Source organism: Sparus aurata, chromosome 2 (assembly GCF_900880675.1).
Source record: "Sparus aurata chromosome 2, fSpaAur1.1, whole genome shotgun sequence".
Classification (NCBI taxonomy): Eukaryota; Metazoa; Chordata; class Actinopteri; order Spariformes; family Sparidae; genus Sparus; species Sparus aurata.
Window position 1 is genome coordinate 11,880,659 of NC_044188.1, and position 26,088 is coordinate 11,906,746.

Here is a 26,088-nt window from a genome sequence, read left to right on the forward strand (position 1 = left end):
TCACCATCTGGGAGTGTGGAGAAGGAGGAGAGGATGCTCACGGTGATGCTGGTGGTTAGCGTGGTGTGTTGAAACTCTGGTAAGCACAGAGTAAGGCTGTTGGCTGCAGAGGTGTGGAGAGTTGAGCTGCTGGAGCTGGATACACTGGTTGTAGGAGCAGGTGAACACTGGAACCCGAGAAACGAGAAACATTAGATCTCCAGGTGAGAAACACGAGAACACTATAAGTCTTACTAATTGACGATCTAACTGGAGCCATGTACCGTGTCCAATCGACAATATCAACTGGCATCAGGTAGCATGAATAGCAAGGCTTATCAGCAGGTGCTGATTGCCAACCTGTTGCAGGTGAGCGTGTGTCAGCAGCTCTGGTGAGTAGAAGGCTCCACAAAGCCTCTCAGTGCACCTCTGCAAGCACAACAGAAAAAAAAAACACCAAACACAAAATATCCACCACAGTCTGACAGAACATGACAGTCAACCTCTTTTTTTGACTTGCAGAATTGTTTCATCTTAAGCACCACCCAAATCCGGTGGGGGTTTAAATTAACTTAATTTGAGGTTGAGTATGAGAACACAAAGACATTCGGTGAAACAACATGTGTTCCGATCTATTTTCTCTTTGAACTGTCTGTTTGAAGTAGGCCTATATTGTAAATCAGTATGATAAGGCTATGGAAGCTACCAATAATTTCATTTCCCACTATTAGCACCTTAATAGACCTTCTTAGAGGTTATTGCAACACATTACAACATAACTGTACTATAAATAAGAGACATCTCACATATTTGCTACTTCAGGCCACACCTTCTTTGGCTGATCCAGCACTGTTCTATACTTCTGACAAGCATTTCCAGTCAAATGTAGTTCTTAAATACATGGCAGGAAAAGCGGCAAATTAGATAAGTTGATGGCATAGCATCAACTGATGTAAGTGGTCTGAGCATTGTAGATGTGTGTGGCTATATTAGTGTCTGTGAAAACATCAGCCTACAGGGGATGCCTGAAGTAGTGACCAGCTGTGGACTGAAGGGGTTTGACTTAGGGCAGAGTTTTATCATATTGAGAAACAAATGACCCTGCAAGAAAGTGAAACTACAGTACGTTACACACAACAGCCTATAAAGTAACACAGAGGAAAACCCATCTGTGATTATAGCAGATGCTGTAGAATAACTTTATCTAAGTGGGAATACATTTCAGATTTATTTCATTTTCTTCTGGACAAAAGTTATACATTACATGTGTGACATATGTTACAAATGTGACATAAGTGAACTTCGGCATTAATGTTAAAATAAGTCAAGTTAATGTATTTTTGTATTGTACACAGAATTCATCTGACTCATGAAAATAAGCGCAGTTACTAGGTCTGGATTCCCCGACCCATGATTGCCTTCTTTGTGTTCCTCTCTGGTCTCAGCAGGATTATGTAACATTTGGGTCCAAACAGCGCCAGCAAGAGACCAAAACTTGAGACCAGGATGGCAAACACCTCCACTGCATCTGCATATTTCCCTGGTGAGCTGATATAAGCTGGGACAAAGGCCACCCACACAGCGCAGAAGATCAGCATGCTGAAGGTGATAAGATTAGCCTCATTGAAACTATCTGGAAGATTCCTTGCTATAAATGCAATCAGACAACTGAGTAAAGCCAATGAGCCAATATAGCCCAGTAACACTGCAAAACCAACTGTGGACCCAGCTGCACACTCATAGACAATCTTATCATTGTAATATTGAGTGTTTTTATGAGGAGTTGGGGAGGCAGATACAATCCACGCAGTGCAGATGGCTGCCTGAACAGAAGTGAGAAAAATTATTGTCCCTCTCTGCTGCAAAACACCAAACCACTTAAGGCTGGTTCCACCTCCTGGCTTCGAGGCCTTGAACACAGCCAGAACCACCATGGTTTTAACCAAAATACATGAGACACAAAGCACAAAGCTGATCCCAAATGCTGCATGTCTTAGCTGGCATGTCCACAGTCTGGGACGACCAATAAACAGCAGTGAACACAGGAAACAAAGCTTAAGTGACACCAAGAGCAGGAAACTGAGTTCTGAATTGTTGGCACGTACTATGGGTGTGCTATGATGATGAATAAAGATGCCCAGGACAACAGCACACATACATGTGCCCAGCAAGGAGGCAGCTGTCAAGCCGATGCCCAGAGGCTCATGATAGGAGAGAAACTCTGTTTTCTTAGGAATACAATGGTCACGCTGGGGGCTGGACCAGAAGTCCTCAGGACAGCTGGTGCACTCCATGGCATCTATGACAAAAGGAACAGACCTGACTCTACTCTATATTTGAATATTTTGTCTCAAAACTGCAATGTTTAAAGTTAAAAACCAACCTGTTTTATTGCTGATCTCCCCCTCAGAACAAGGGATGCAGTCAAAACAGCACACAGGTTCCCCTTTCTTTCTGGCCATGCGGGTACCTGGAAGACAGCTTTCACTGCACACTGAGTGGGGTGGCTATAGGGAGAAAAATATCTGTTATTCTCCATTACTTTACACTGCTATAATGAGTTATCCATGGTGTGTCTGAAAAAACAGATTTAACCTTTTTTGATTCGAAGTTCCAGAAGATTTTGTCTTCATCTATTGTGAGTTCTTCACCTCTGAAGGCCGACCTCTTGACCTCACCCACATTTTGAACTTTAGTTCTTCCATCAGGGAGCCACAGCCAGTTCATGACATCATAGATTGCTAAGGGATCGCCATTCTCATCAAATGACACTTGATCACCAAATGTTGTGGTGAAGTTGACCTTTTCCAAGTAATACACTAGCTACCATAGCAAGATGATAAAAATAAAAAGGACTGATTAAACCTCAAAGACCCAAATCAACAAATGGGATGCCTGTTTGTGTTTTGTTTTTCTTCCTAACCTATACTTGCAGTTGGCTTCAGGAAATTGTTATTTCCAACCAAGATGTCTTAACTTTGGTGGCTGAATAGGTTGTTAAGAGTAAATATTTCTGTGTTATCATGGTAAATATGGGGGTACCCTAAATTCAATTATCAAACTGCATAGTACACTGATGAACATCACAACAAGAACCTGAGCACTGAGCTAATAATAATCACCACTGCCATTAACCAGTAGTAGGTAATTTCCTCTCTCTATTTGTTCCGCACATTACAATAAGTAGTACCACTTTGCAAAAACATCAAACCTTATGATTTAGTCATATAACAGATGGACTGTTAAGTGATCTCACACCTGCCATGGCTCCAGTTCTTTCAAATTGCCACAGCTGTGCCCGCTGAAAGGCCCTCTCCCTGGCTCACACTGCAGCATGTCATCAAGGGCGTAGGCCAGAGCATACACAGCCTTGTACACATTATACTCCTGCCTGAGATCGGAAACATCCAACAACTCAGTCTCCACATCCTCTAGCTTTTCCTGTCCAGTACATAATGCTCCCCCAGCCTCTACCCAACCTGCTGGAGGTGGTGCAAATCTACATTGAAATGTGAATTCCCAAAACTGGTTTACCTGAAATATATTTAAAACAGTCTTAGAAATGATGACTATATATTATTCTTGTAATTAGCAGATCACAATGCACAGTTAAACTCTCACCATACTATTTCCATAGCTGTTGTTATGGTGTAGGTCAGGAAGCATTCGTAGAAGGAATTCCCTGAAGCCTGGTATTTCTCCTCGACGGATGGCAATGCCAAGTGTGCCAGCCAGGTATGGCATGAGGTCAGGGGTCTGGTAGACAGTAGCAGTTGTCCAGGCGTCAGTGGATATCCACTGCAGGCCTGTCACATTCTGCCTCACCACCTGAGTATCAAATAAGATATTTAACTCCATTATCCCATGTCACTAAACTAATGTCTCGTCTTCTGAACTGTACACACAAGTGATGTCTTACTGTTCATACAGACATGCAATCCCTTGTTTTACACTGTATTTTATAAGCAAAGTGATGCAAATCATCATGACTACAGTTTGTGTAATTTGTCTGACAACCGATCATACTCTAAAATGCTGCTAACAGGACAGTAAACAAATATGATGTCTTATGTATTAAAATGAATATATTTGTCACAGGCCAATATTTTATTGCAACTTAAATAGTTCAGTTTGATAAATATAAAAAAATAAGAGGTGTAATTTAAATTGTCGTTCAAGCCCAACCTCTTCCATGAGGTTCATCATGTAACTCTCATGTGCAAACACAATGACCACACGAGCTGTGGATTTCTTCATCACACCCACAATCCTTCTTAGTTCATCTGGGTCATTGCCCCATGGCAACACCTCGAAGTAGGCAAGACACCCTCCGCCAGAGTGTGCCAGGTCAGTTTGCAAGGATCTAGCAGCTTGGAGTCCATAGTCATCATCACTGACCAGCAGACCTGCCCAAGTCCAACCAAAACGCTTCAGGATCTGAATCATAGCCTTCACCTGAGTGAATAAAAAGATCTGTTTTGCAGGCTGAAACAGTCTTTCTATGGGAAACATGTCAAAAAGGTTTCATTTTGGATCATATTTTGTTAATGCGTTTCAAGGAACATCACCATTTTTACAGTGTAGAGATGTTATAGTTGTGAATATTTAACTGCACATTCTTTAATGCATCTTCATTTTCCTGATGGATGCTCACCTGGAAAGCATCACTTGGGATCGTCCTAAAGAAGGATGGATACTTCTGCCGGTCACTTAGACAGGCACATGTGGCAAAATAACTCACCTGTGAAAGACACAGACTGTACAGCCTAAAAAAACATTCAAAGCCGTTTCTGCTCTTTCAAGATTTGATTGTTACTGTAGGTTCACAAGTGACATTAAATCTGATAAAATATCAAAATGATTCAGCAGAATTCATAGAAGGCAAATTGGCAAACTTACCATAGGTACTTTAAACAAACCTAAGACAGTGGAGATGGCAAGAGAATGTGTAGAAAAAGGATCACCCACAATCCCTATGACTGAAGGGGTTCCAGCACAGGTGTCATCTAACATAATCTTCTCCTCTTGACCACTGACTGCAGATAATACTGCACGAAATGCAATCCCTAGTTTGACACAGTTATCATAAAGACTGTATCCCAGAGTCACATTAGGTAGCAGATTGGAGTTCCTGTTGATCTCATCAATGGCAAAGGCCATGGTCTGGACCCTCCTAAATCCTACAACATCAAAACTAACACAAACACCACTATTAACTATTGAGAAATACAGCATACAATAACGGCGACAACATGAACACATTGCATAAGCACGAAATTTACAGTCAAATATGTCAGTTGAATATCAACAATTACTTACAATAATTAAATAGATACAGATCCAGTTTTTTACATTTGCTACTTCCTTAAGAGACTCACCCGTGGCAGGTGGGCTGTTGTGGGTCTGAGGTAAAAGACAGGTCAGGAAGTACAGAGAAGAAGTGGATCCGAAATGTCCCACCTAAAACCACATCTCCAGCCTTATGCATCTCATTAAGATGGAACCGTGCCTGTAACCGGCAGGAGGAGGAATAAAGAGGGGAGGACACAACAGAAGAGAAGTAGGAATACAACAACATGAAATACATGAGAGAGAGCAATTTAATATCTAAAAATCCCCACATGACTTTCCACCTGTGCATCCCTTTTCTAAGCCAAGTCAGCTTTATTGCTGTCATCCTCTTTTATTGACTTGCATCATTGTCTAATCCTAAACACCAACCAATGGCCCATAAGGAGGAGTCGGGGAAGGGCCTAACATTTCTGTAAATTCAGATTGATTTTGACCATACTAAGACAAGTGGTGGAACACTATGTATTCCCATCTATTTTAGTCTGCACTGTATTTTTCATGACAACAGACAACATTGTTGGGGTACCACATTGCAAAAGCAATACGTTACAATAATATATTTATTTTAAGGCTCTATGGCCAGCACAGGGATCTACAATGTAAAATTGTATTATCTCTGTGGTTAGGCCTCTACTTATGAAATCACATGTTGTACTGTTTTATTTTTTATTGCAAATTATCTTGTATGTCCTGCCCTCTTTCAGATAACCATGCTGGAAAAGGTCATAGTAAAATAAATATTATTCTTGTCATATCATTAAAGGCAACATAATAGAAGGTAAGTCTATTGTGTTTCACATTACTAAGCCTAAAATTACAAGTATGTATTCCTTTATATAGTCCACACACACACATGCATATATATATATATATGTATATATATATATATATATATATATATATATATATATATATATATATATATAAATATATATATATATACATATATATAAAATTGCCTTATACTTTCCATTATGTAGCCTTTAATGATATGACAAGAATAATATTTATTTCGGTCTAGCTACCGGAACACACGAATGTCAACAAACAGGTATGTAGCTCCTTGCACAAACACACAGTTTTAACTACTTTTTTATTCATTTTGAGTCATACACGCTACAGTGCTGTGTTGTAAGGTGTCTGTTGATGTTGCATAACTTTTGGTATGAGATGTGGAGCATGTTAATACGCTTAAAACACAGTGTAAAGTTCTGACCCCATGCTGTTAGCTGTCAATGCTAAATCTCCATTCACGGAGCTCTGTAATGGTTGGACCAAATGTGTTCGCGTCTTCGGTACTGGCAAGTCAAGGGTAGCTTGAGTAATGAAGCGGCATGTTTAAATCGACCGAAGTTCTCCTTTAATAGACTTACTTAGAGGATAATTTGCAACACATCACAACTGAATTGTACTGCTATGTAAAATGAAAGCAATCTTTATATCCTTCGCATTAGAAGCTTTTTAGACTTTCTTAGAAGTGAATTTGTTATACATTGAAACAGAACAGTGCTGCAAAATTAAATAAATCCATTTTTATTTTATACCTGTTAGATCCTTTTAAGACTTTCTTAGAGGACAAGTTGCGACACCCCACAACAGGACTGTAACATAAGTTGGAGAGGTAATACATATCTTCTACTTCAGACACACCTCATATGGGAGGTCCAGTACAACCCTATACTTCTGACAAACATTTCAAGTCAGATGTAGTTCTCAGTTATATCGCATGAAAAGTGGCAAGAGGCTATAGCACCTACAGATGTATGTAAGTGGTCTGAGCATTGTGGATTCATGTGGCTATATGGTAGTACCTACAACCTCCTGAAAACTGTGGAGAACATCAGCCTACAAGGGATGAGTGAAGTAAGGACCATATGTGGACCGATATGGTTTGACTTAGGGCATGGTTTTATCATAAGGAACAACATATGACCCTGCAAGAAAGTGACACTATGTTAAACACAACAGTCTTTAATTACACCAACGAAAACCCATCCATTGTAATATAAGATGCTGTAGAAAATCTATGTCTAAGCAGTAAGACATTTCATTCAATTCACATTCTTTCGGGTGAAATCCTCTACGTCAGCTGGCTGCAATGCAAGATGCCGACTAGCACATCAGGAGAATTTGGGGGTTCACTATCTTGCCCAAGGACACTTCAACACGAAGATCAGGGGACTCAAACCAGCTACCATCTGATAACAAGATGCTGGCTCTACCCCTGAGCCACAGCCGCCCACCTTTACGTATGTGACATTAGAACATATGTGTAAGTGAATTGAAATAATAAAGATAAAATAAGTTAAATTGATGTTTTTTTGTATTGTATATAGAAAAGTTTTTCAATCTGTCTGATGAAGACCAATGCAGTCACTAGGCCTGGATTTCCCGACCTATGATTGCCCTCTTTTTGTTCCTCTATAGTCTTAGCAGGATTATGTAACATTTGGGTCCAAACAGTGCCACTAAGAGACCAAAACTGGAAGCGAGAATGGCAAAAACATCTACCTAATCTGCATATTTGCCTGGTCAGCAGATATAAGCTGGGACAAAGGCCACCAACACAGCACAGAAGATCAGCATGCTGAAGGTAATTACTTTGACCTCATTGAAACTATCTGGAAGATTCCTCGTTATAAATGCAATCAGAAAACTGAGGGAAGCCAATGAGCCAATTTAGCCCAGTAACACAGCAAAGCCAACTGGGGACCCAACTGCACACTTATATACAATCTTATCATTGTAGTATTAAGCGTTTTTAGGAGGAGTGGGGGAGGCAGATACAATCCAGGCAGTGTAAACCGCTGCCTGATTAGAAGTGAGAACAATAACTGTCCCTGCTGCAAAACACCAAACCACTTCCGACTGGCTCCACCTCCTGGCCTGGAGGCCCTGAAAACAACCAGAACCACCATGGTTTTTACCAGAATACATGAGACACAAAGCACAAAGCTGATCCCAAATGCTGCATGTCTCAGCTGGCATGTCCACAGTCTGGGACGACCAATAAACAGCAGTGAACACAGCAAACCTAACTTTAGTGACAGCAATAGTTGGAAACTCATTTCTGAATTGTTGGTGCATGCCATGCCAGATAGCATACAGATGGGGCCACTTCAGGCAATGATCCGGCACCATAGGCATTCTTCTGGCCCAGACAAAGCAGATGTGAACCTAAACTGGCCCACATAGTTAATGCTACATTTGGCCCAAATATCACAAAACAAATATGGCCCATCTTCGGCAAATATGTGGCAGAGTAGGCAATGGTTATTCTGTAAGTGAACCAAGGCTGGTCCACATGTGGTTCAGCACACGTGGCCCACCTTTGTTAGAACATATTTGGGCCGGTTTTGGCCGAAATATGGCTGGTTGGCATCCACTGATCTGGATGTAAACCTAAAGTGGCCCACATATACGGTAGCACACGTGGCCCACCTTTGTTGAAACATATTTGGGCCAGTTTTGGCCGAAATATGCCAAGTTGGCATCGACCGATCTGGATGTAAGCCTAAAGTGGCCCACATATAAGGTAGCACGAGTGGGCCACCTCTGTTGAAACATATTTGAGCCAGTTTTGGCCGAAATATGGCAAGTTGGCATCGACTGATCTGGATGTGAGCCTAAAGTGGCCCACATATAAGGTAGCACACGTGGCCCACCTCTGTTGAAACATATTTGGGCCAGTTTTGGCCCAAATATGGCAAGTTGGCATTGACTGATCTGGATGTAAACCTAAAGTGGCCCTAATATAAGGTAGCACACGTGGCCCACCTTTGTTGAAACATATTTGGGCCAGTTTTGGCCGAAATATGCCAAGTTGGCATCGACCGATCTGGATGTAAGCCAAAAGTGGCCCACATATAAGGTAGCACACATGGCCCACCTCTGTTGAAACATATTTGGGCCAGTTTTGGCCCAAATATGGCAAGTTGGCATCGACTGATCTGGATGTAAACCTAAAGTGGCCCACATATAAGGTAGCACACGTGGCCCAGCTACGTTAAAACATATTTGTGCCAGTTTTGGTCAAAATATGGCACAATCAACATTAGATGATCTGGACCTGAGCCTAAAGTGGCCCGCATATATGTTGCTATACTGATGTTAGGTAATGTCAGTATGTAAATATATAGGTGCCAGGAGCTGGCTATGGAGGTGGGTGAGAGGAGAATTTTAGCTAAGCCAATGTCTATCATGTACAACACCCTTCATCCCCATGTGCAGGACAAGCCGTCTGTTGCACCCATGATACAAGGAAAAACACAACTGTTCATAAAATATAGTACATCTGAGAGAAAAAAAGATATTACAACACAACAAGCAGATAGATAATTCTGGGAGTCGTTACAGAGTCTGATTAGTCGGACAAGTCTGACACTCTTTAATACCAGCAGGAATTAGCCAACATATAATAGGCCTCGTCAAGTTTAACTTTTTTCTCTTAGTGCAATATATTTATATATTATCTCTCATATCTAAGTGTATAAATCATGTGCCTTGTTTGATGAATTTGTTGTTTGTTAATGAAACTTTCTCTGATATGGGATCAATAAAATCTTTTCTTGTCTGAGATGTTGAATCTTACAGGTCGTCATTGCAAAAGAGAACTAGTTCTCAGTTGACTCACCTGGATAAACGAAGGTTAAATAAATTAAATAATTCATAAAAAAATAAATGTTAAGTCTTACAATAACGTAATGACCAACAATGTCTTTCAGTGTTTTCTCTGATTTGAGTATATGCACTAAATGCACAACATGAATGCACATAAAAAAATAAGCTCCAGCTCATAAACAACCTACACTGTAAACCCGAACGTTCAAAGTAATTAAACATATTAAGTACTGTATACTCGAAGCTTTAGAAAAAGTTCTACTAACTTAATTATGTCAAGTTGGTGTAAAGTGTTTTTGGATTAAATGGAGCTATTTTGTGGATAAGTATGCATAACTTAAAAACATCACTTAAGCAAAACGTAATAGAATAAAGTAAAAACATGCTAAGAATGATAAAGTCCTGTTATTTATATTGTTTTAAATAGGGGTGATTTAAAAATAAACTTAATTTATATAGCACATGCTAAAACACAATAAAATCGATCATAACAAATAAATTGCAATCATAGCCTATTAAAACAGTAACAATTTGATTGGGGCAAATGGTCTGAAATGCATTTGACATTAGTGGGAGACAAAAAATTTATTTTATTGAATTTTCCTGTATTTTTATTGGCATCAGTTTGATGTAGCCTATATATTTTTTTATTTCTACTTAAGTGTTGTGCAGCTGCAGGGATAATTTTTTATTCCGAGTTGATGACTGATTCACCCTCCGAAGCAGAAGGCGGCGCTGATGCGCACACTACGCTGATTCCTTACCGCTCTTTGAAAAAACGCAGAAGAAGAAAAGTTTGAACATTGCAGAGACGGTTGGCGCCGGCTGGAAGCAACAGGAGGCAGAAAGCTCGACCTACTCGGCAGCAGTCAGGACTTACTGTAAGTGTTGAATGTTAATATTTATTCACTTTTACTTATTTAACCCCATGGATTGTAATAAAGTAATTTTACAGCAGAGGCAAAACTCCGCTAGCCACCATGGTGCTAGCTAGCGAACCAATTACAATGAATGTAATGGTTAGCTGCTAGAACAAGCTAGCACATTACATTAACATTAACATTAACACAGCTAACATTAGCTAACCTCGGTTACAACCTGATCTCTCAGAGGATCCAAGCTCACAAACAGTATATTTTGATATGTGATGAATGTATTTCCCATCATTGTATCTCTCTGTTCCAGTTTCAAGAGTTAAGGAAAATAACTGGAGATATGATAAAGATACCAGGTAATCCAATGAATGAATTCTTATATCAACCACAACTCCCCCCTCTCTAAATAACAATAACTTTATTTTTTTTTTCTCAGACAATGTTTTAATGTGGTAACCCTAAATCATACGCACTCCCGCATACACATACCATCGTTTATTCTTCTTGCCAATTTGGTCAAAATAAAACTTTTTGCCGTATTCAATTCAACAAGCCATCAATGTGTTCTGTTCATAAATACCATCTTCCTAATTGATATTTAACCTTTTGCACTGCACAGATATTATTTTACTTAACTTTGTATTTGCTTGCAAAAAAGAAAGATGATTGGTCTAAAGAGTCCAAAATTTAATTCAAGATTTGTCTTAAAAACTTGTTAAAAACTAAAAGTTTACTTGAGCTATTTTCCATCTATAGATGTTATATAAAACAAATTGTTTTGAGGAAAACATGTTGTCATTTTAAAGCAGTGATAGCTGTAGTCCGTGATAATATTTTGATAAGCTAATAGTAATTAACTTGTTATATTAAGCAGTAAGTGTAAGCAATTCTGTTTTAAAAGTTTTAGATGGTGGTCTAAACTTTATCATCTTTTTCTTTGCCTTTTAGGTTGCTGGTTCCAAAATGATCTGGACGTGTAAGTTGTGCGCAGCTTCTTTCACCTCCAAAATACAGTTATTTAGATACTACAGGCTGCAGCACAGCCATTATTACAGTATCAGCCCTCTTCCACATCTCTATACTGATTGCATTTGTACATTTCCCCCTCATTAGAAAGATCATGGAGACCACATTTTCCCTACGCCTACAGACCATAGTGATGTCCTGCCCAGCAGTGAACAAGCTCATGGACCTCTGGCCTGCTCTCAAAATAGAATCTGAGGTAATATGGATCAGCTCTCTTTTTTAAAGTGAAAATTGTGGTTCTTACTCATTTGGCCGCTATTTTCTGCTTCATAAATGTGTGCTAGATTCTTCAAATTGAACTGTTTTTTTAAGTGAGGTTGCTGTATTCTCCTGCTGTTATTTCGATGTAGTTGTATGCAGAGGGTGTGTTTGATGAAGCTGCTTTACTCCAGCTCACTTTGCTTGTTATCAATCCCATCTTTCATTTTTGTCTGAACAGAATGAGGTTGAGCAAGCAGATATTGGGTCAGTGATCAGACATCATATCAACTATAGCTTCAGATTAATTGTAAATAAAAACAGACTATGGATTTAAGTTTTGAAAGACATCAACACAATATTGTATAACTTTTATATCATTTTACAGGGCCATTTATGTTTGGTCTCCTGATAACGTTTTGTGTTTTGTACTTCACTGCCACCATATTCAGTAACCACTGTACTGCTTTACTGAGTCAACAATATATGTTTTTTTTTTGTGTATTTCTTCAAGGGCCACAAGAAGATGAGCCATGATGTTGGACCCAGGCAAGATTTTTTTGGAGCTTCTCCACTGTTCCACCTTTTTCAGTGGTTCCACTGATTTGGCCTGAATTTTGTTTTGTTGTCTCACAGGTAAAAAAAAAAATTAAAAAATCATAGTCCTCTTCTGTTCACCAGTTGTTTCTCATGTCTGGTCATTTCTTCAATTCTTCAGTAGGTTTCTTCATCTTAGACCCCCAGATGAGTCCCAACAAGGCTGGACTTGTCACCATTCAACACAGTATCTGGGGGTACCAGAATGGCATGTAGCCACAAATTCAGACCAGTTCTGGTTTATTGTATTTGTTTATATTTGACATACAACTTTATTATGGTTTGGTTGTGACTCCTTATGTGTGCAGGCTAGACAAGTTCATAGACTGTAAACCAGTTCTGGTTAAGTCTGAGAGCTAACTGTGGTTCCCATTTGAGTGAGTTCTAATGTATATGGTCAGCTCTTGGTTGATATAGCAAAATTCTTCTGGTCCATATCTGGCCCACACCTGACATGTTCATCCGGCCCACATACCACATGGAATGATGGCACTTGGGCGCTCTGCTTCTGTTTGCCAAAAGTGGGCAACAACCAAACCAACACACTGCCAGATGTCAGCCAAGAAGAGACCCAATAAACCAGCACTCACCCAAATGTGGGCCACTGTGCATTTTTATTCTGGCCCACCTACCACATGGAATCATGACACTTGAGTGGTCAGCCTAGTCATAACGCTACGTAGCATTATGACTAGGCTGTGGGTCATATCTGGGAAACAAGTGTGGATCACTCAAGTGTCATGATTCCATGTGGTAGGTGGGCCAGAATAAAAATGCACAGTGGCCCACATTCGGTTGAGTGCTAGGTTATATGGTCTGTTTTTGGTTGACATCTGGCATTGTGATGGCTTGGTTGTGGCCCACTTTTGGCAACCATAAGCGGAGCGCCCAAGTGCCATCATTCCATGCGGTATGTGGGCCGAATGAACATGTCAGGTGTGGGCCAGATATGGGCCTTAACAATTTTGCTATCTGGCCCACATTTGGTTGAGTGCTGGTTTATATGGTCTGTTTTTGGTTGACATCTGGCATTGTGATGGCTTGGTTGTGGCCCACTTTTGGCAACCATAAGCGGAGCGCCCAAGTGCCATCATTCCATGCGGTATGTGGGCCGAATGAACATGTCAGGTGTGGGCCAGATATGGGCCAGAAGAATTTTGCTATCTGGGATAGGTATGCTTTGATTATAGGTGAAGATCCCAATGATGATAGCACATAAAGATTTGCCAAGCAATGAGACAGCTGTCAAGCAGTTACCCAGAGGCTCACAGAAGGAGAGAAACTCTGTTTTTTTTAGTAACACAGTGGTCATACTGGGGGCTGGACCAGAAGTCCTCTGGACTACTCCAAATGTTAGATCTCCATGTGAGAAACACGAGAACACTAGAAGTCTTACTAATTGATGATCTAGCTGGAGCCATTTACAGACAAAATCATCTGGCACCAGGTAGCATGGAGAGCAAGGCTTATCAGCAGGCGCTAATTGCTAACATGCTACAGGTGAACGTGTGTCAGCTGCTCCAGTGAGTGGAAGACCCTGCCCAGCCTCTCAGTGCACCTCTGCAAGCACAACAGAAAACGAAACAAACACCAAACACAAACTATCCACCACAGACTCTGACAGAACATGACAGTCAACTTCTTTTATTGACTTGCAACATTGTTTAATCTTAAACACCGCCCAAAGTCAGGATGGGGTTTTACATTTTTTTATTTAAGTTGAGTATGAGAACACTAAGACATTTGGTGAAACAATATGTGTTCCGATCTATTTTTCTAACTGTCTGTTTGATGGAGGGCTATATCATAAATCAGTATGATTAGGCTATAGAAAGTACCAAGAATTTTATTTTCCACTATAAGCACCTTAATAAACTTTATTAGAGGTTATTGCAACACATCACAACAGAAAGGTACATACTGTATTGCAATATAAAACAAAAAAATCATCTTTATTTTCTATGTGTTCGGCCCTTATTACACTTTCTTAGAGGACTATTTGCAACATATTACACCATAACTGTACCATAAATAAGAGAGACACCACATATTTGCTACTTCAGGCCACACCTTCTTTGGCTGGAAAAGTACAATTCTATACTGACAAACATTTCAAGTCAAATGTAGTTCTTAAATACATGGCAGAAAACATGGGAAGAGGATATAGCATCAACTGATGTATGTACGTGGTCTGAGCATTGTGGATGCATGTGGCTAGATGTTATTGTCTTGATGTTAACAAATGACCCTGCAAGAAAGTGAAACTACAGTATGTATAGTATATAATACACAACAGCCTATCAACTAACACTGAGGAAAACCCATCTGTGAATATAGCAGATGCTGTAGAATAACTTTATCTAAGTGAGAATGCATTTCATATTCATTTAATTTTCTGCTGGCTGAAAGTTATATACATTGCACATGTGATATAGTTTCGGCATTAATGTTAAAATAAGTCAAGTTAATGTATTTTTGTATTGTATACAGAAAAGGTATTCATCTTTCTCATGAAAATAAGCGCAGTTACTAGGTCTGGATTCCCCGACCCATGATTGCCTTCTTTGTGTTCCTCTCTGGTCTCAGCAGGATTATGTAACATTTGGGTCCAAACAGTGCCAGCAAGAGACCAAAACTTGAGGCCAGGATGGCAAACACCTCCACTGCATCTGCATATTTGCCTGGTGAGCTGATATAAGCTGGGACAAAGGCCACCCACACAGCACAGAAGATCAGCATACTGAAGGTGATAAGATTAGCCTCATTGAAACTATCTGGAAGATTCCTCGCTATAAATGCAATCAGACAACTGAGTAAAGCCAATGAGCCAATATAGCCCAGTAACACTGCAAAACCAACTGTGGACCCAGCTGCACACTCATAAACTATTTTATCATTGTAATATTGAGTGTTTTTATGAGGAGTTGGGGAGGCAGATACAATCCACGCAGTGCAGATGGCTGCCTGAACAGAAGTGAGAACAATAACTGTCCCTCTCTGCTGCAAAACACCAAACCACTTCAGGCTAGCTCCCCCTCCTGGCTTGGAGGCCTTGAATACAGCCAGAACCACCATGGTTTTTACCAGAATACATGAGACACAAAGCACAAAGCTGATCCCAAATACTGCATGTCTCAGCTGGCATGTCCACAGTCTAGGGTAGCCAATAAACAGCAGTGAGCACAGGAAACAAAGTTTAAGTGACACCAAGAGCAGGAAACTGAGTTCTGAATTGTTGGCACGTACTATGGGTGTGCTATGATGATAAATAAAGATGCCCAGGACAACAGCACACATACACGTGCCCAGCAACGAGGCAGCTGTCAAGCCGATACCAAGAGGCTCATGGTAGGAGAGAAACTCTGTTTTCTTAGGAACACAGCGGTCACGCTGAGGGCTGGACCAGAAGTCCTCAGGACAGCTGGTGCACTCCATGGCATCTATGAGAAAATGAACAGACCTGAGATACTCCATATGTTTTTGTTATGTCTCAGAACTGCAATGTTTCAAAGTTCAAAACCAACTAGTTTTATTGCTGATCTCCCCCTCAGAACAAGGGATGCAGTCAAAACAGCACACAGGTTTCCCTTTCATTCTGGCCATGCGGGTACCTGGAGGACAGCTTTCACTGCACACTGAGCGGGGTGGCTATAGGGAGAAAAATAATCTATTATTCTCCATTGCTTTACAATACTATAATGAGTTATCCATGGTGTGTCTGAAAACTCAGATATAACCTTTTTTGATTCAAAGTTCCAGAAGATTTTGTCTTCATCAATTGTGAGTTCTTCACCTTTGAAGGCTGACCTCTTGACCTCACCCACATTCTGAACTGTAGTTCTTCCATCAGGGAGCCACAGCCAGTTCATGACATCATAGATTGCTAAAGCATCACCATTCTCATCAAATGATACTTGATCACCAAATGTTGTGGTGAAGTTGACCTTTTCCAAGTAATACACTAGCTACCATAGAGAGATAAAATGAAGAAGAGCGATGAAACCTCAAAGACCAAAAGAAATGAATGGGATGCCTGACCCTCTGGTATTTGTTTTGTTTATTTCCTGACCAAATCCACCAGTTTGCTTCAACAAATCGCTATTTCCAACCCATATGCTGTTACTTTGGTGGTTAACTAAGTTGTTGGGAGTAAAATATTTCTGTGTTATAAACATGTTGTAAACATGGCAGTACAGAGAATTAATTTAGCAAACTGCATACTACACTTGTGAACATATCAAAACTAGAACCTATCACTGAGCTGATAATATTACCCACTGACATCACCTAATAGCAGGTAATTTTCTCTCACTTTTTGTTTGGCAAATTACAATTAGTGGTACCACTTTGCAAGAAATACTAAACCCTATGATTTAGTCATGTAACAGATGGAGTGTAAAGTGATATCAAACCTGCCATGGCTCCAGTTCTTTCAAATTGCCACAGCTGTGCCCACTGAAAGGCCCCCTCCCTGGCTCACACTGCAGCATGTCATCAAGGGCGTAGGCCAGAGCATACACAGCCTTGTACACATTATACTCCTGCCTGAGATCGGAAACATCCAACAACTCAGTCTCCACATCCTCTAGCTTTTCCTGTCCAGTACATAATGTTCCTCCGGCCTCTACCCAACCTGCTGGAGGTGGTGCAAATCTACATTGAAATGTGAATTCCCAAAACTGGTTTACCTGAAATATATTCAAAACAGTCTTAGAAATGATGACTATATATTATTCTTGTAATTAGCAGATCACAATGCACACCTAAGCTCTCACCATACTATTTCCATAGCTGTTGTTATGCTGTAGGTCAGGAAGCATTTGTAAAAGGAATTCCCTGAAGCCTGGTATTTCTCCTCGACGGATGGCAATGCCAAGTGTGCCAGCAAGATATGGCATGAGGTCAGGGGTCTGGAAGACAGTAGCAGTTGTCCAGGCTTCAGTGGATATCCACTGCAGGCCTGTCACATTCTGCCTCATCACCTGAGTATCAAATAAAATACATGACTCCATGATGCCAGGTCACTTAAGTATTGTCTAGTCTTCTGAATCGTACACAGTACACACAAGTGATGTCTTACTTGTTCATACACAGATGCAATCCTTTTTTTTACACAGTATTTCATGAGCAAAGTAATACATATCCTCATAACCAAAGCTTTGTGCATTAAACAAAAAGAGGTGTGACCTATTCAAATAAATATGTTTGCCAATATGTTATTGCAACTTAAATCTTTCAGTTTGATTAATAAAATGTTTTTAAAAATACATATAACTTTAGTCGCAGTTCAAACCTAACCTCTTCCATGAGGTTCATCATGTAACTCTCATGTGCAAACACAATGACCACACGAGCTGTGGATTTCTTCATCACATCCACGATCCTCCTTAGTTCATCTGGGTCATTGCCCCATGGCAACAACTCGAAGTAGGCAAGACAACCTCCACCAGAGTGTGGCATGTCAGATTGGAAGGATTGAGCAGCATGGAGTCCATAGTCATCATCACTGACCAGCAGACCTGCCCAACTCCAGCCAAAACGCTTCAGGATCTGAATTATAGCCTTCACCTGAGTGAATAAAGAGATTTGTATTTTCAGGCTGAAACTGTCTCTCTATGGAAAACATGCTAAAAAGATTTCAGCTAGATCATATTTAGTTATTGCATTTCAAGGAATATAACTGTTTTTTGGCAGTGTAGACATGTTCTTTCTTGTGAATGTTTAATTGCACATTCTATTATGCAGTTCCGTTAAGCTGACACCTGGAAAGCATCACTTGGGATCGTCCTGAAGAAGGATGGAAACTTCTGCCGGTCACTCAGACAGGAACATGTGGCAAAATAACTCACCTGTGAAAGACACAGACTGTACAACCTGAAAAAATTCAAAGCCTTTTCCAGCTCTTTCAATATTAGATGTTTACTCTATGTTTACATGTGACATTAAATCTGATATAATATCAGAATGATCCAACAGAATTAGTAGATGGCAAATTGGCAAACTTACCATGGGTACTCTGTACAAACCTAAAACAGAGGAGATGGCAATAGAATGTGCAGAAAAAGGATCACCCACAATCCCTATGACTGGAGGGTTTCCTGCGCAGGTCTCATCTAATAGAATCTGCTCCTCTTGACCACTGACTGCGGATAATCCTGCACGAATTGCAATCCCTAGTTTGACACAGTTATCGTAAAGACTGTATCCAAGAGTCACATTGGCTAGCAGGTTGGAGTTTCTGTTGATCTCATCAATAGTAAAGGCCATGGCCTGGACCCTCCTAAATCCTACAACATCAAAACTAACACATACACCACTATTAACTATTGAAAAATACAGCATACAATAACGGTGACAACATGAACACATTGCATAAGTAGGACATTTACAATCAAATATGTCAGTTGAAGATGAACAATTACTTACAATAACTAAATAGATATGACGGTAGGAAAATTTACAGAAATACATATGACTCATGGAATAGATTTTCTAGAGTTTCACTTTTACCACATCCCTGAGAGACTCACCCGTGGCAGGTGGGCTGTTGTGGGTCTGAGGTAAAAGACAGGTCAGGGAGCACAGAGAAGAAGTGGATCCGAAATGTCCCACCTAGAACCACATCTCCAGCCTTATGCATCTCATTTAGATGAAACCGTCCCTGTAACCGGCAGGAGGAGGAATAAAGAGAGGAGGTAACAACAGAGGAGAAGTCGGAATACAACAACATGAAATACATGAGAGAGAGCAATTTAATATCTAAAAATCCCCACATGACTTTCCTCCTGTTCATCCCTTTTCCAAGCCCAGTCAGTATTATTGCTGTCAACCTCTTTTATTGAATTGCAGCATTGTCTCATCTTAAACACCAACCAATGAGCTATAAGGAGGAGTCGGGGAAGGACCAAACATTTCTGTAACTTTAAATTGATTTTGATCATACTAAAACAAGTGGTAGAACACTATGTCTTCCCATCTATCTTACTCTGCACTGTATTTTTCATGACAGCAGACAACATTGTTGGGGTAACGCATTGCAAAAGCAACATGTTACAATATATTTATTTTAAGGCTCTATTGCCAGCTCTGGGACCTACAATGTTAAATATCTTTGTCCCTATGATTAGGCCTCTACGTATGAAATCACATGTTGTTGTGTTTTAATTTTTACTGCAAAATATCTGGTATGGCCTGCTCACTTCCAGGTCACCATGGTGGAAAAAGGCCTTTAAAAATAAATTTGATCTTGTCATGTAATTGAAGGCTACACTAGAGAAGGTATAGTTCTTTTGTGATTCACATTACTAAGCCTACAATTAAAAACATTTTTTCCTTTATATATTTCATAATATATCAAAATGTGATGTTTTCATCCCTGTGTTCAAGGCCATTTGTTTGCTTAAAAAGATCTAGAGACTGTTCAATTGTTCTGTAAGTGGCCACCAGGTGTCTTCGTACCTGCTTTATTTCCATGCATGTTCAGGGGCATCGTCATGCGCCCCTGAAACAGTATTGGGGTCATTGGTGTTGTCACACGCTACTTCTGTCACACGCACACGCCAAGCTTTTGCTATGGGTAGCCACCAGGTTTGGAGTAATCGAGAGGAATGAAGGAATATGATATGTAAACTAAGTATGTTCAGTCATGATGCTATTGTTTATGTAAGCACGACTTTAACTGTGGTGTTTGTTTACTGCCAGAAGAGATATGAGTTGGAGCTGGTACGGTAGAGAGATAACACATATCTGTTACTCAGACACACCTCTTTGGCAAGTCCTGAGCAATATATACTGCTGACAAGCATTTCCAGTCAACTGTAGTTCTAAAATACGTGGCATGAAAAGTGGCAATATATCATCAGCTGATGTATGTAAGTGGTCTGATCATTGTGGATGCATGTGGCTATATGTTAGTACATACAACCTACTGCAAACTGTGGAGAACATCAGCCTGTGAGGGATGTGTGAAGTGAAGACAAGATGTGGGCCGATGTGGGTTGACTTAGGGCATAGATTTATTATCATTATTATCATTATTAATATTTTAGTTTATTTAATTACACTAACAAAAACCTGTCCATTCTTATATAAGATGCTGTTGAATAAGTTTTTCTAAGCAGTGAGACATTTCATATTCATTTCACATTTCTTTTGGGTAAAATCCTTTACGTCACGTACATGACATACGTTACCTATGTGACACAAGCTGCCTACGTTCATTTCCGTTGTGACAGAAGAGAACATAGTGATGTAAGTTTTTCTTGTATATAGAAAAATGTTTCATTCTGTCTCATGAAGCCAGTGAAGTGAAGTGGCTAGGCCTGGATTTCCCGACCCATGATTGCCTTCTTTGTGTTCCTCTCTGGTCTCAGCAGGATTATGTAACATTTGGGTCCAAACAGCGCCACCAAGAGACCAAAACTGGAGGCCAGTATGGCAAATACCTCCACTGTATCTGCATATTTGCCTGGTGAGCTGATATAAGCAGGGACAAAGGCCACCCACACAGCACAGAAAATCAGCATGCTGAAGGTAATAAGTTTGGCCTCATTGAAACTATCTGGAAGATTCCTCGCTATAAATGCAATCAGAAAACTGAGGGAGGCCAGTGAGCCAATATAGCCCAGTAACACTGCAAAACCAACTGTGGACCCAACTGCACACTCATAAACTATTTTATCGTTGTAGTATTGAGTGTTTTTATGAGGAGTTGGGGAGGCAGATACAATCCAGACAGTGCAGACTGTTGCCTGAACAGAAGTGAGAACAATAACTGTTCCTCGCTGCTGCAAAACACCAAACCACTTAAGGCTGGCTCCCCCTCCTGGCTTGGAGGCCTTGAACACAGCCAGAACCACCATGGTTTTTACCAAAATACATGAGACACAAAGCACAAAGCTGATCCCAAATGCTGCATGTCTCAGCTGACATGTCCACAGTCTGGGACGACCAATAAACAGCAGCGAACACAGGAAACATAACTTAAGTGACAGCAAGAGCAGGAAACTCATTTCTGAATTGTTGGCGCGTACTATGGGTGTGTTATGATGATAAATAAAGATGCCCATGACAACAGCACACATACATGTGCCCAGCAAGGAGGCAGCTGTCAAGCCGATACCAAGAGGCTCATGATAGGAGAGAAACTCTGTTTTCTTCGGAATACAGTGGTCACGCTGGGGGCTTGACCAGAAGTCCTCAGGACAGCTGGTGCACTCCATGACATCTATGACAAAAGGAGCAGACCTGAGATACTCTATATGTTAATATTATGTCTCAAAACTACAAATTTTAAAGTTAAAAACCAACCAGTGCCATTACTGATCTTCCCCTCAGAACAAAGGATGCAGTCAAAACAGCACACAGGTTCCCCTTTCTTTCTGGCCACGCGGGTACCTGGAGGACAGCTTTCACTGCACACTGAGCGGGGTGGCTATAGGGAGAAAAGTAGATATTTAACATCATACACAACTTTACAATGCTATAATGAGTTATCTATAGGATGTAAGAAATAACCTTTTTTGATTCAAAGTTCCAGAAGATTTTGTCTTCATCTATTGTGAGTTCTTCACTTTTGAAGGCTGACCTCTTGACCTCACCCACATTCTGAACTTTAGTTCTTCCATCAGGGAGCCACAGCCAGTTCATGACATCATAGATTGCTAAAGCATCACCATTCTCATCAAATGATACTTGATCACCAACTGTTGTGGTGAAGTTGACCTTTTCCAAGTAATACACTAGCTGTATAGAGACATGAAAAATAATGATGTAAAACCAAAGAGGGCAGATTAACCTTCAAAGACTTAGAACTATTTTTGTGGTGCCCAACCCTCCTGTATCCATTTTATGCTTTCCTAACCTATTCCCACAGTCGGCATCTAGTATTTGCGTCTTCCAATCCAGACACTGTCACTGCCCGTGGTTGACTAGGTTTTTGAGGGTTACAAAATATTTCTGTATGATCATGATAAACATGAGGGTAACCACTAACAAATTTTCAAACTGCATACTACATGTAAGAAAATATAAAAACAAGACTCTCTTCATCTCATCGAGAGGTAATTTCCTCTCACTATTTGTTCAGCACATTATAGTAAGTAGTACCAATTTACAAGAAACATTAAACCCTATGATTTAGTTATTTAACAGATGGACTGTAAAGTGATCTCACACCTGCCATGGCTCCAGTTCTTTCAAATTGCCACAGCTGTGCCCACTGAAAGGCCCTCTCCCTGGCTCACACTGCAGCATGTCATCAAGGGCATAGGCCATAGCATACACAGCCTTGTACACATTATACTCTAGCCTAAGAGTGGAAACATCCAGCAACTCAGTCTCCACATCCTCTAGATTTTCCTGTCCAGTACATAGTGTTCCTCCGGCCTCTACCCAACCTGCTGGAGGTGTTGCAAATCTACATTGAAATGTGAATTCCCAAAACTGGTTTACCTGAAATATATTCAAAACAGTCTCATAAATGATGACTATATATTTTTATTGCAATGACCAGATCACAATGCACAGTTAAACTCTCACCATACTATTTCCATAGATGTTGTTATGGTGTAGGTCAGGAAGCATTTGCAAAAGGAAATTCCTGAAGCCTGATATTTCTCCTCGACGAATGGCAATGCCAATTGTGCCAGCCAGGTATGGCATGAGGTCAGGGGTCTGGAGGACAGTAGTAGTTGTCCAGGCTTCACTGGCCATCCACTGCAGGCCTGTCACATTCTGCCTCACCACCTGTGTGTCAAAAAAAAAAAATGTAACTCAATAATGCCATGTCACTAAAGTAATGTCTAGTCTTCTGAATTGGATACAGTTCACACAAGTGATGTCTTACTTGTTCATACACAGATACAATCCTTTTTTTACACAGTATTTTATGAGCAGAGTGATGCATATCATAACCAAAGTGTTGTGTAATTTCTCTGACTACCTGATCATGGTCTAAAAACAAGATATTGAACAAAAAGAGGTGTAACCTCTTCAAATCAATGTATTTGTCATGGGCAAATATGTTGACCAACATGCCAAATAAATCTTTCACTTTGATGACAAAAAATTAAGACATCTAACTTAGGTTGTAATTCAAGGCCAACCTCTTCCATGAGGTTCATCATATAACTGTCATGTGCAAACACAATGACCACACGAGCTGTGGATTTCTTCATCACATCCAAAATCCTCCTTAGTTCATCTGGGTCATTGCCCCATGGCAACACCTCTAAGTAGGCAAGACAACCTCCACCAGAGTGTGCCAGGTCAGACTGGAAGGATCGGGCAGCGTGGAGTCCATGGTCATCATCACTGACCAGCAGACCTGTCCAACTCCAACCAAAATGCTTCAGGATCTGAATCATAGCCCTCACCTATAAAGAGAATAGTATACGGGTCAACCTGTGTGTTTAATGAGATGTATATAATTACACAAAATCTGTTACTGCCTGACAAGAAAATCCCTCTAAATCTGCTATGTGCAGACTGTGTGTGTGTGTAGCTCGGTGCTCCTCCTCTTGAATTTCTTCTTCTGTGGTTCCCACTATAAATCCTGTGCCCCCCACCTCTGCCCTTTTGTACAATTCTCCTGCGGGAGAGGTGGTGTCATTATTTCATTCAGTTGATAATCCTGAACCATCCAAATGTTTCTCTTTTTTTATTATATGTATTTCTGGTCTCAATGTTGCTATTATGTCTGTTCCTGCCTAACAAGGTGTACATGTCAACAGAGTAGCATTTGAAAATAGTAGTTTTAACAGTTGAAAGCTGCTAGCTTAAAGTTATGACGAATCGAACTAACTTCCGGGTTTGTCGATATCTTTATCTTCATTTTATTTGTATAGGAGCTCGAGTGGACCGTACAATTTACATGGAGGTTCTGCTTGTTATACATTTTGTCAGAATAAATGGAGATCGTCTCCAAAGAGGTTCCGGTCTCACCGCATCATTCAAACCAACACAACGCAGAAGCACAACGGTCACACTAACAAAGTCTTTCTTTGGAACCATGTTAAAAAGGTTTCACATTGGATAACAATTAGTTAATGCATTTAAATGAATAGAACAGTTTTTGCAGTGAAGAGACATTCTTTCTTGTTTAACTGCACATCCTTTTATGCATGTTCATTTCTCTGATGGATGGTCACCTGGAAAGCATCACTTGGGATTGTTCTAAAGAAGGATGGAAACTTCTGCCGGTCACTCAGACAGGAACATGTGGCAGAATGACTCACCTGTGAAAGACACAGACTGTACAGCCTGAAAACATTCAAAGCATTTTCCAGCTCTTTCCACATTTGATGATTACTCTATGTTTACAAGGGACAAGTGATTTGGCAAACTTACCATAGGTACTCTGTACAAACCCAAGACAGAGGAGATGGCAATAGAATGTGTAGAAAAAGGATTACCCACAATCCCTATTACTGGAGGGGTTCCTGCACAGTTCTCATCTAATATAAATTGCTCCTCTTGACCACTGACTGCAGATAATCCTGCACGAAATGCAATCCCTAGTTTGACACAGTTATCGTAAATACTGTATCCAAGAGTCACATTAGGTAGCAGATTGGAGTTTCTGTTGATCTCATCAATCGCAAAGGCCATGGTCTGGACCCTCCTAAATCCTACAACATCAAAACTAACACAAATATCACTGTTAAATTGAAAAATTCAACATACAATAACTGATAACATGACCACATTGCAAAAGTACACATTTTACAAACAATTATGTCAGTTGAATATCAACCTATCAAAAAATATCAAAAAATTATATCCAATAATTAAATAGATACAGCTGTAGGAAAATTAACAGCCATACATATGACTCATGGAATTGATTTTCCCCAGTTCTTGCTTTTGCCACTTCCCTAAGAGACTCACCCATAGCAGGTAGGCTGTGGTGGCTCTGAGGTAAAAGACAGGTCAGGAAAGACAGAGAAGAAGTGGATTCGAAATATCCCACCCAGAACAACATCTCCAGCCTTGTGCATCTCATTTAGATGAAACCGTCCCTGTAACCGGCAGGAGGAGGAATAAAGAGGGGAGGTAACAACAGAGGAGAAGTAGGAATACAACAACATGAAATACATTAGTGAGAGCAATTTAATATCTAAAAATCCCAACATGACTTTCCTCCTGTTCATCCCTTTCCTGAGCTCAGTCAGCTTTATTGCTGTCAACCTCTTTTATTGACTTGCAACATTGTTTATTCTTAAAAAAAAACACCCAATGGGCTATAAGCAAGAGTAGGGGTAGGGCCTAAAATCATTGTAATTTAAGATTGATTTTGACACCACTACTTATTTTTCAGTAGATTTTTCAATCTGCATTACCAGCCAAGCTGAATTACATAGGTTATTTGGCCATTTTGTAGAAAGTAACTAAAAAGACACATCACAACAGAACTTGTAGTGGAAATTCTCCTTGTGAGGTT

General features: G+C 40.2%; 2 protein-coding genes across 2 annotated transcripts; both read right to left on the bottom strand.

The window, feature by feature from the left end:
• Nucleotides 1–1,367: 1,367 nt before the first annotated feature.
• LOC115571772 (extracellular calcium-sensing receptor-like) lies at nt 1,368–19,575 on the bottom strand. The gene is made up of 15 exons (XM_030401365.1): nt 19,178–19,575; nt 18,654–18,948; nt 18,410–18,496; nt 17,946–18,215; nt 17,423–17,629; nt 17,060–17,335; nt 16,385–16,612; nt 16,172–16,295; nt 15,894–16,087; nt 4,634–4,720; nt 3,601–3,807; nt 3,238–3,513; nt 2,575–2,802; nt 2,363–2,486; nt 1,368–2,278 (listed from the first exon to the last, which is right to left on the bottom strand). The coding sequence occupies exons 1-15, from the start codon at nt 19,438–19,440 to the stop codon at nt 1,368–1,370; spliced, it is 3,777 nt and encodes a 1,258-aa protein (XP_030257225.1). The 5' UTR covers nt 19,441–19,575.
• A 1,387-nt stretch (nt 19,576–20,962) lies between these two features.
• LOC115571781 (extracellular calcium-sensing receptor-like) lies at nt 20,963–25,744 on the bottom strand. The gene is made up of 9 exons (XM_030401376.1): nt 25,536–25,744; nt 24,996–25,290; nt 24,797–24,883; nt 23,753–24,022; nt 23,187–23,393; nt 22,824–23,099; nt 22,164–22,391; nt 21,957–22,080; nt 20,963–21,873 (listed from the first exon to the last, which is right to left on the bottom strand). Exons 1-9 carry the CDS (start codon nt 25,742–25,744, stop codon nt 20,963–20,965), a joined length of 2,607 nt encoding a protein of 868 aa, XP_030257236.1.
• Nucleotides 25,745–26,088: the final 344 nt, after the last annotated feature.

Bases quoted from the DNA above. Each gene is read 5' to 3' on its own strand.
- LOC115571781 (XM_030401376.1), bottom strand. From the start codon at position 25,744: ATGTATTTCATGTTGTTGTATTCCTACTTCTCCTCTGTTGTTACCTCC. The intron at 24,884-24,995 runs GTAAGTTTGCCA...TGTCTTTCACAG, and splicing joins GTTTGTACAGAGTACCTATG to GTGAGTCATTCTGCCACATG. The intron at 21,874-21,956 runs GTTGGTTTTTAA...CTTTTGTCATAG, and splicing joins GAAGATCAGTAATGGCACTG to ATGTCATGGAGTGCACCAGC.
- LOC115571772 (XM_030401365.1), bottom strand. From the start codon at position 19,440: ATGAACAGGAGGAAAGTCATGTGGGGATTTTTAGATATTAAATTGCTC. The intron at 18,497-18,653 runs GTAAGTTTGCCA...TGTCTTTCACAG, and splicing joins GTTTGTACAGAGTACCCATG to GTGAGTTATTTTGCCACATG. The intron at 3,514-3,600 runs GTGAGAGTTTAA...AATATATTTCAG, and splicing joins ACAGCTATGGAAATAGTATG to GTAAACCAGTTTTGGGAATT.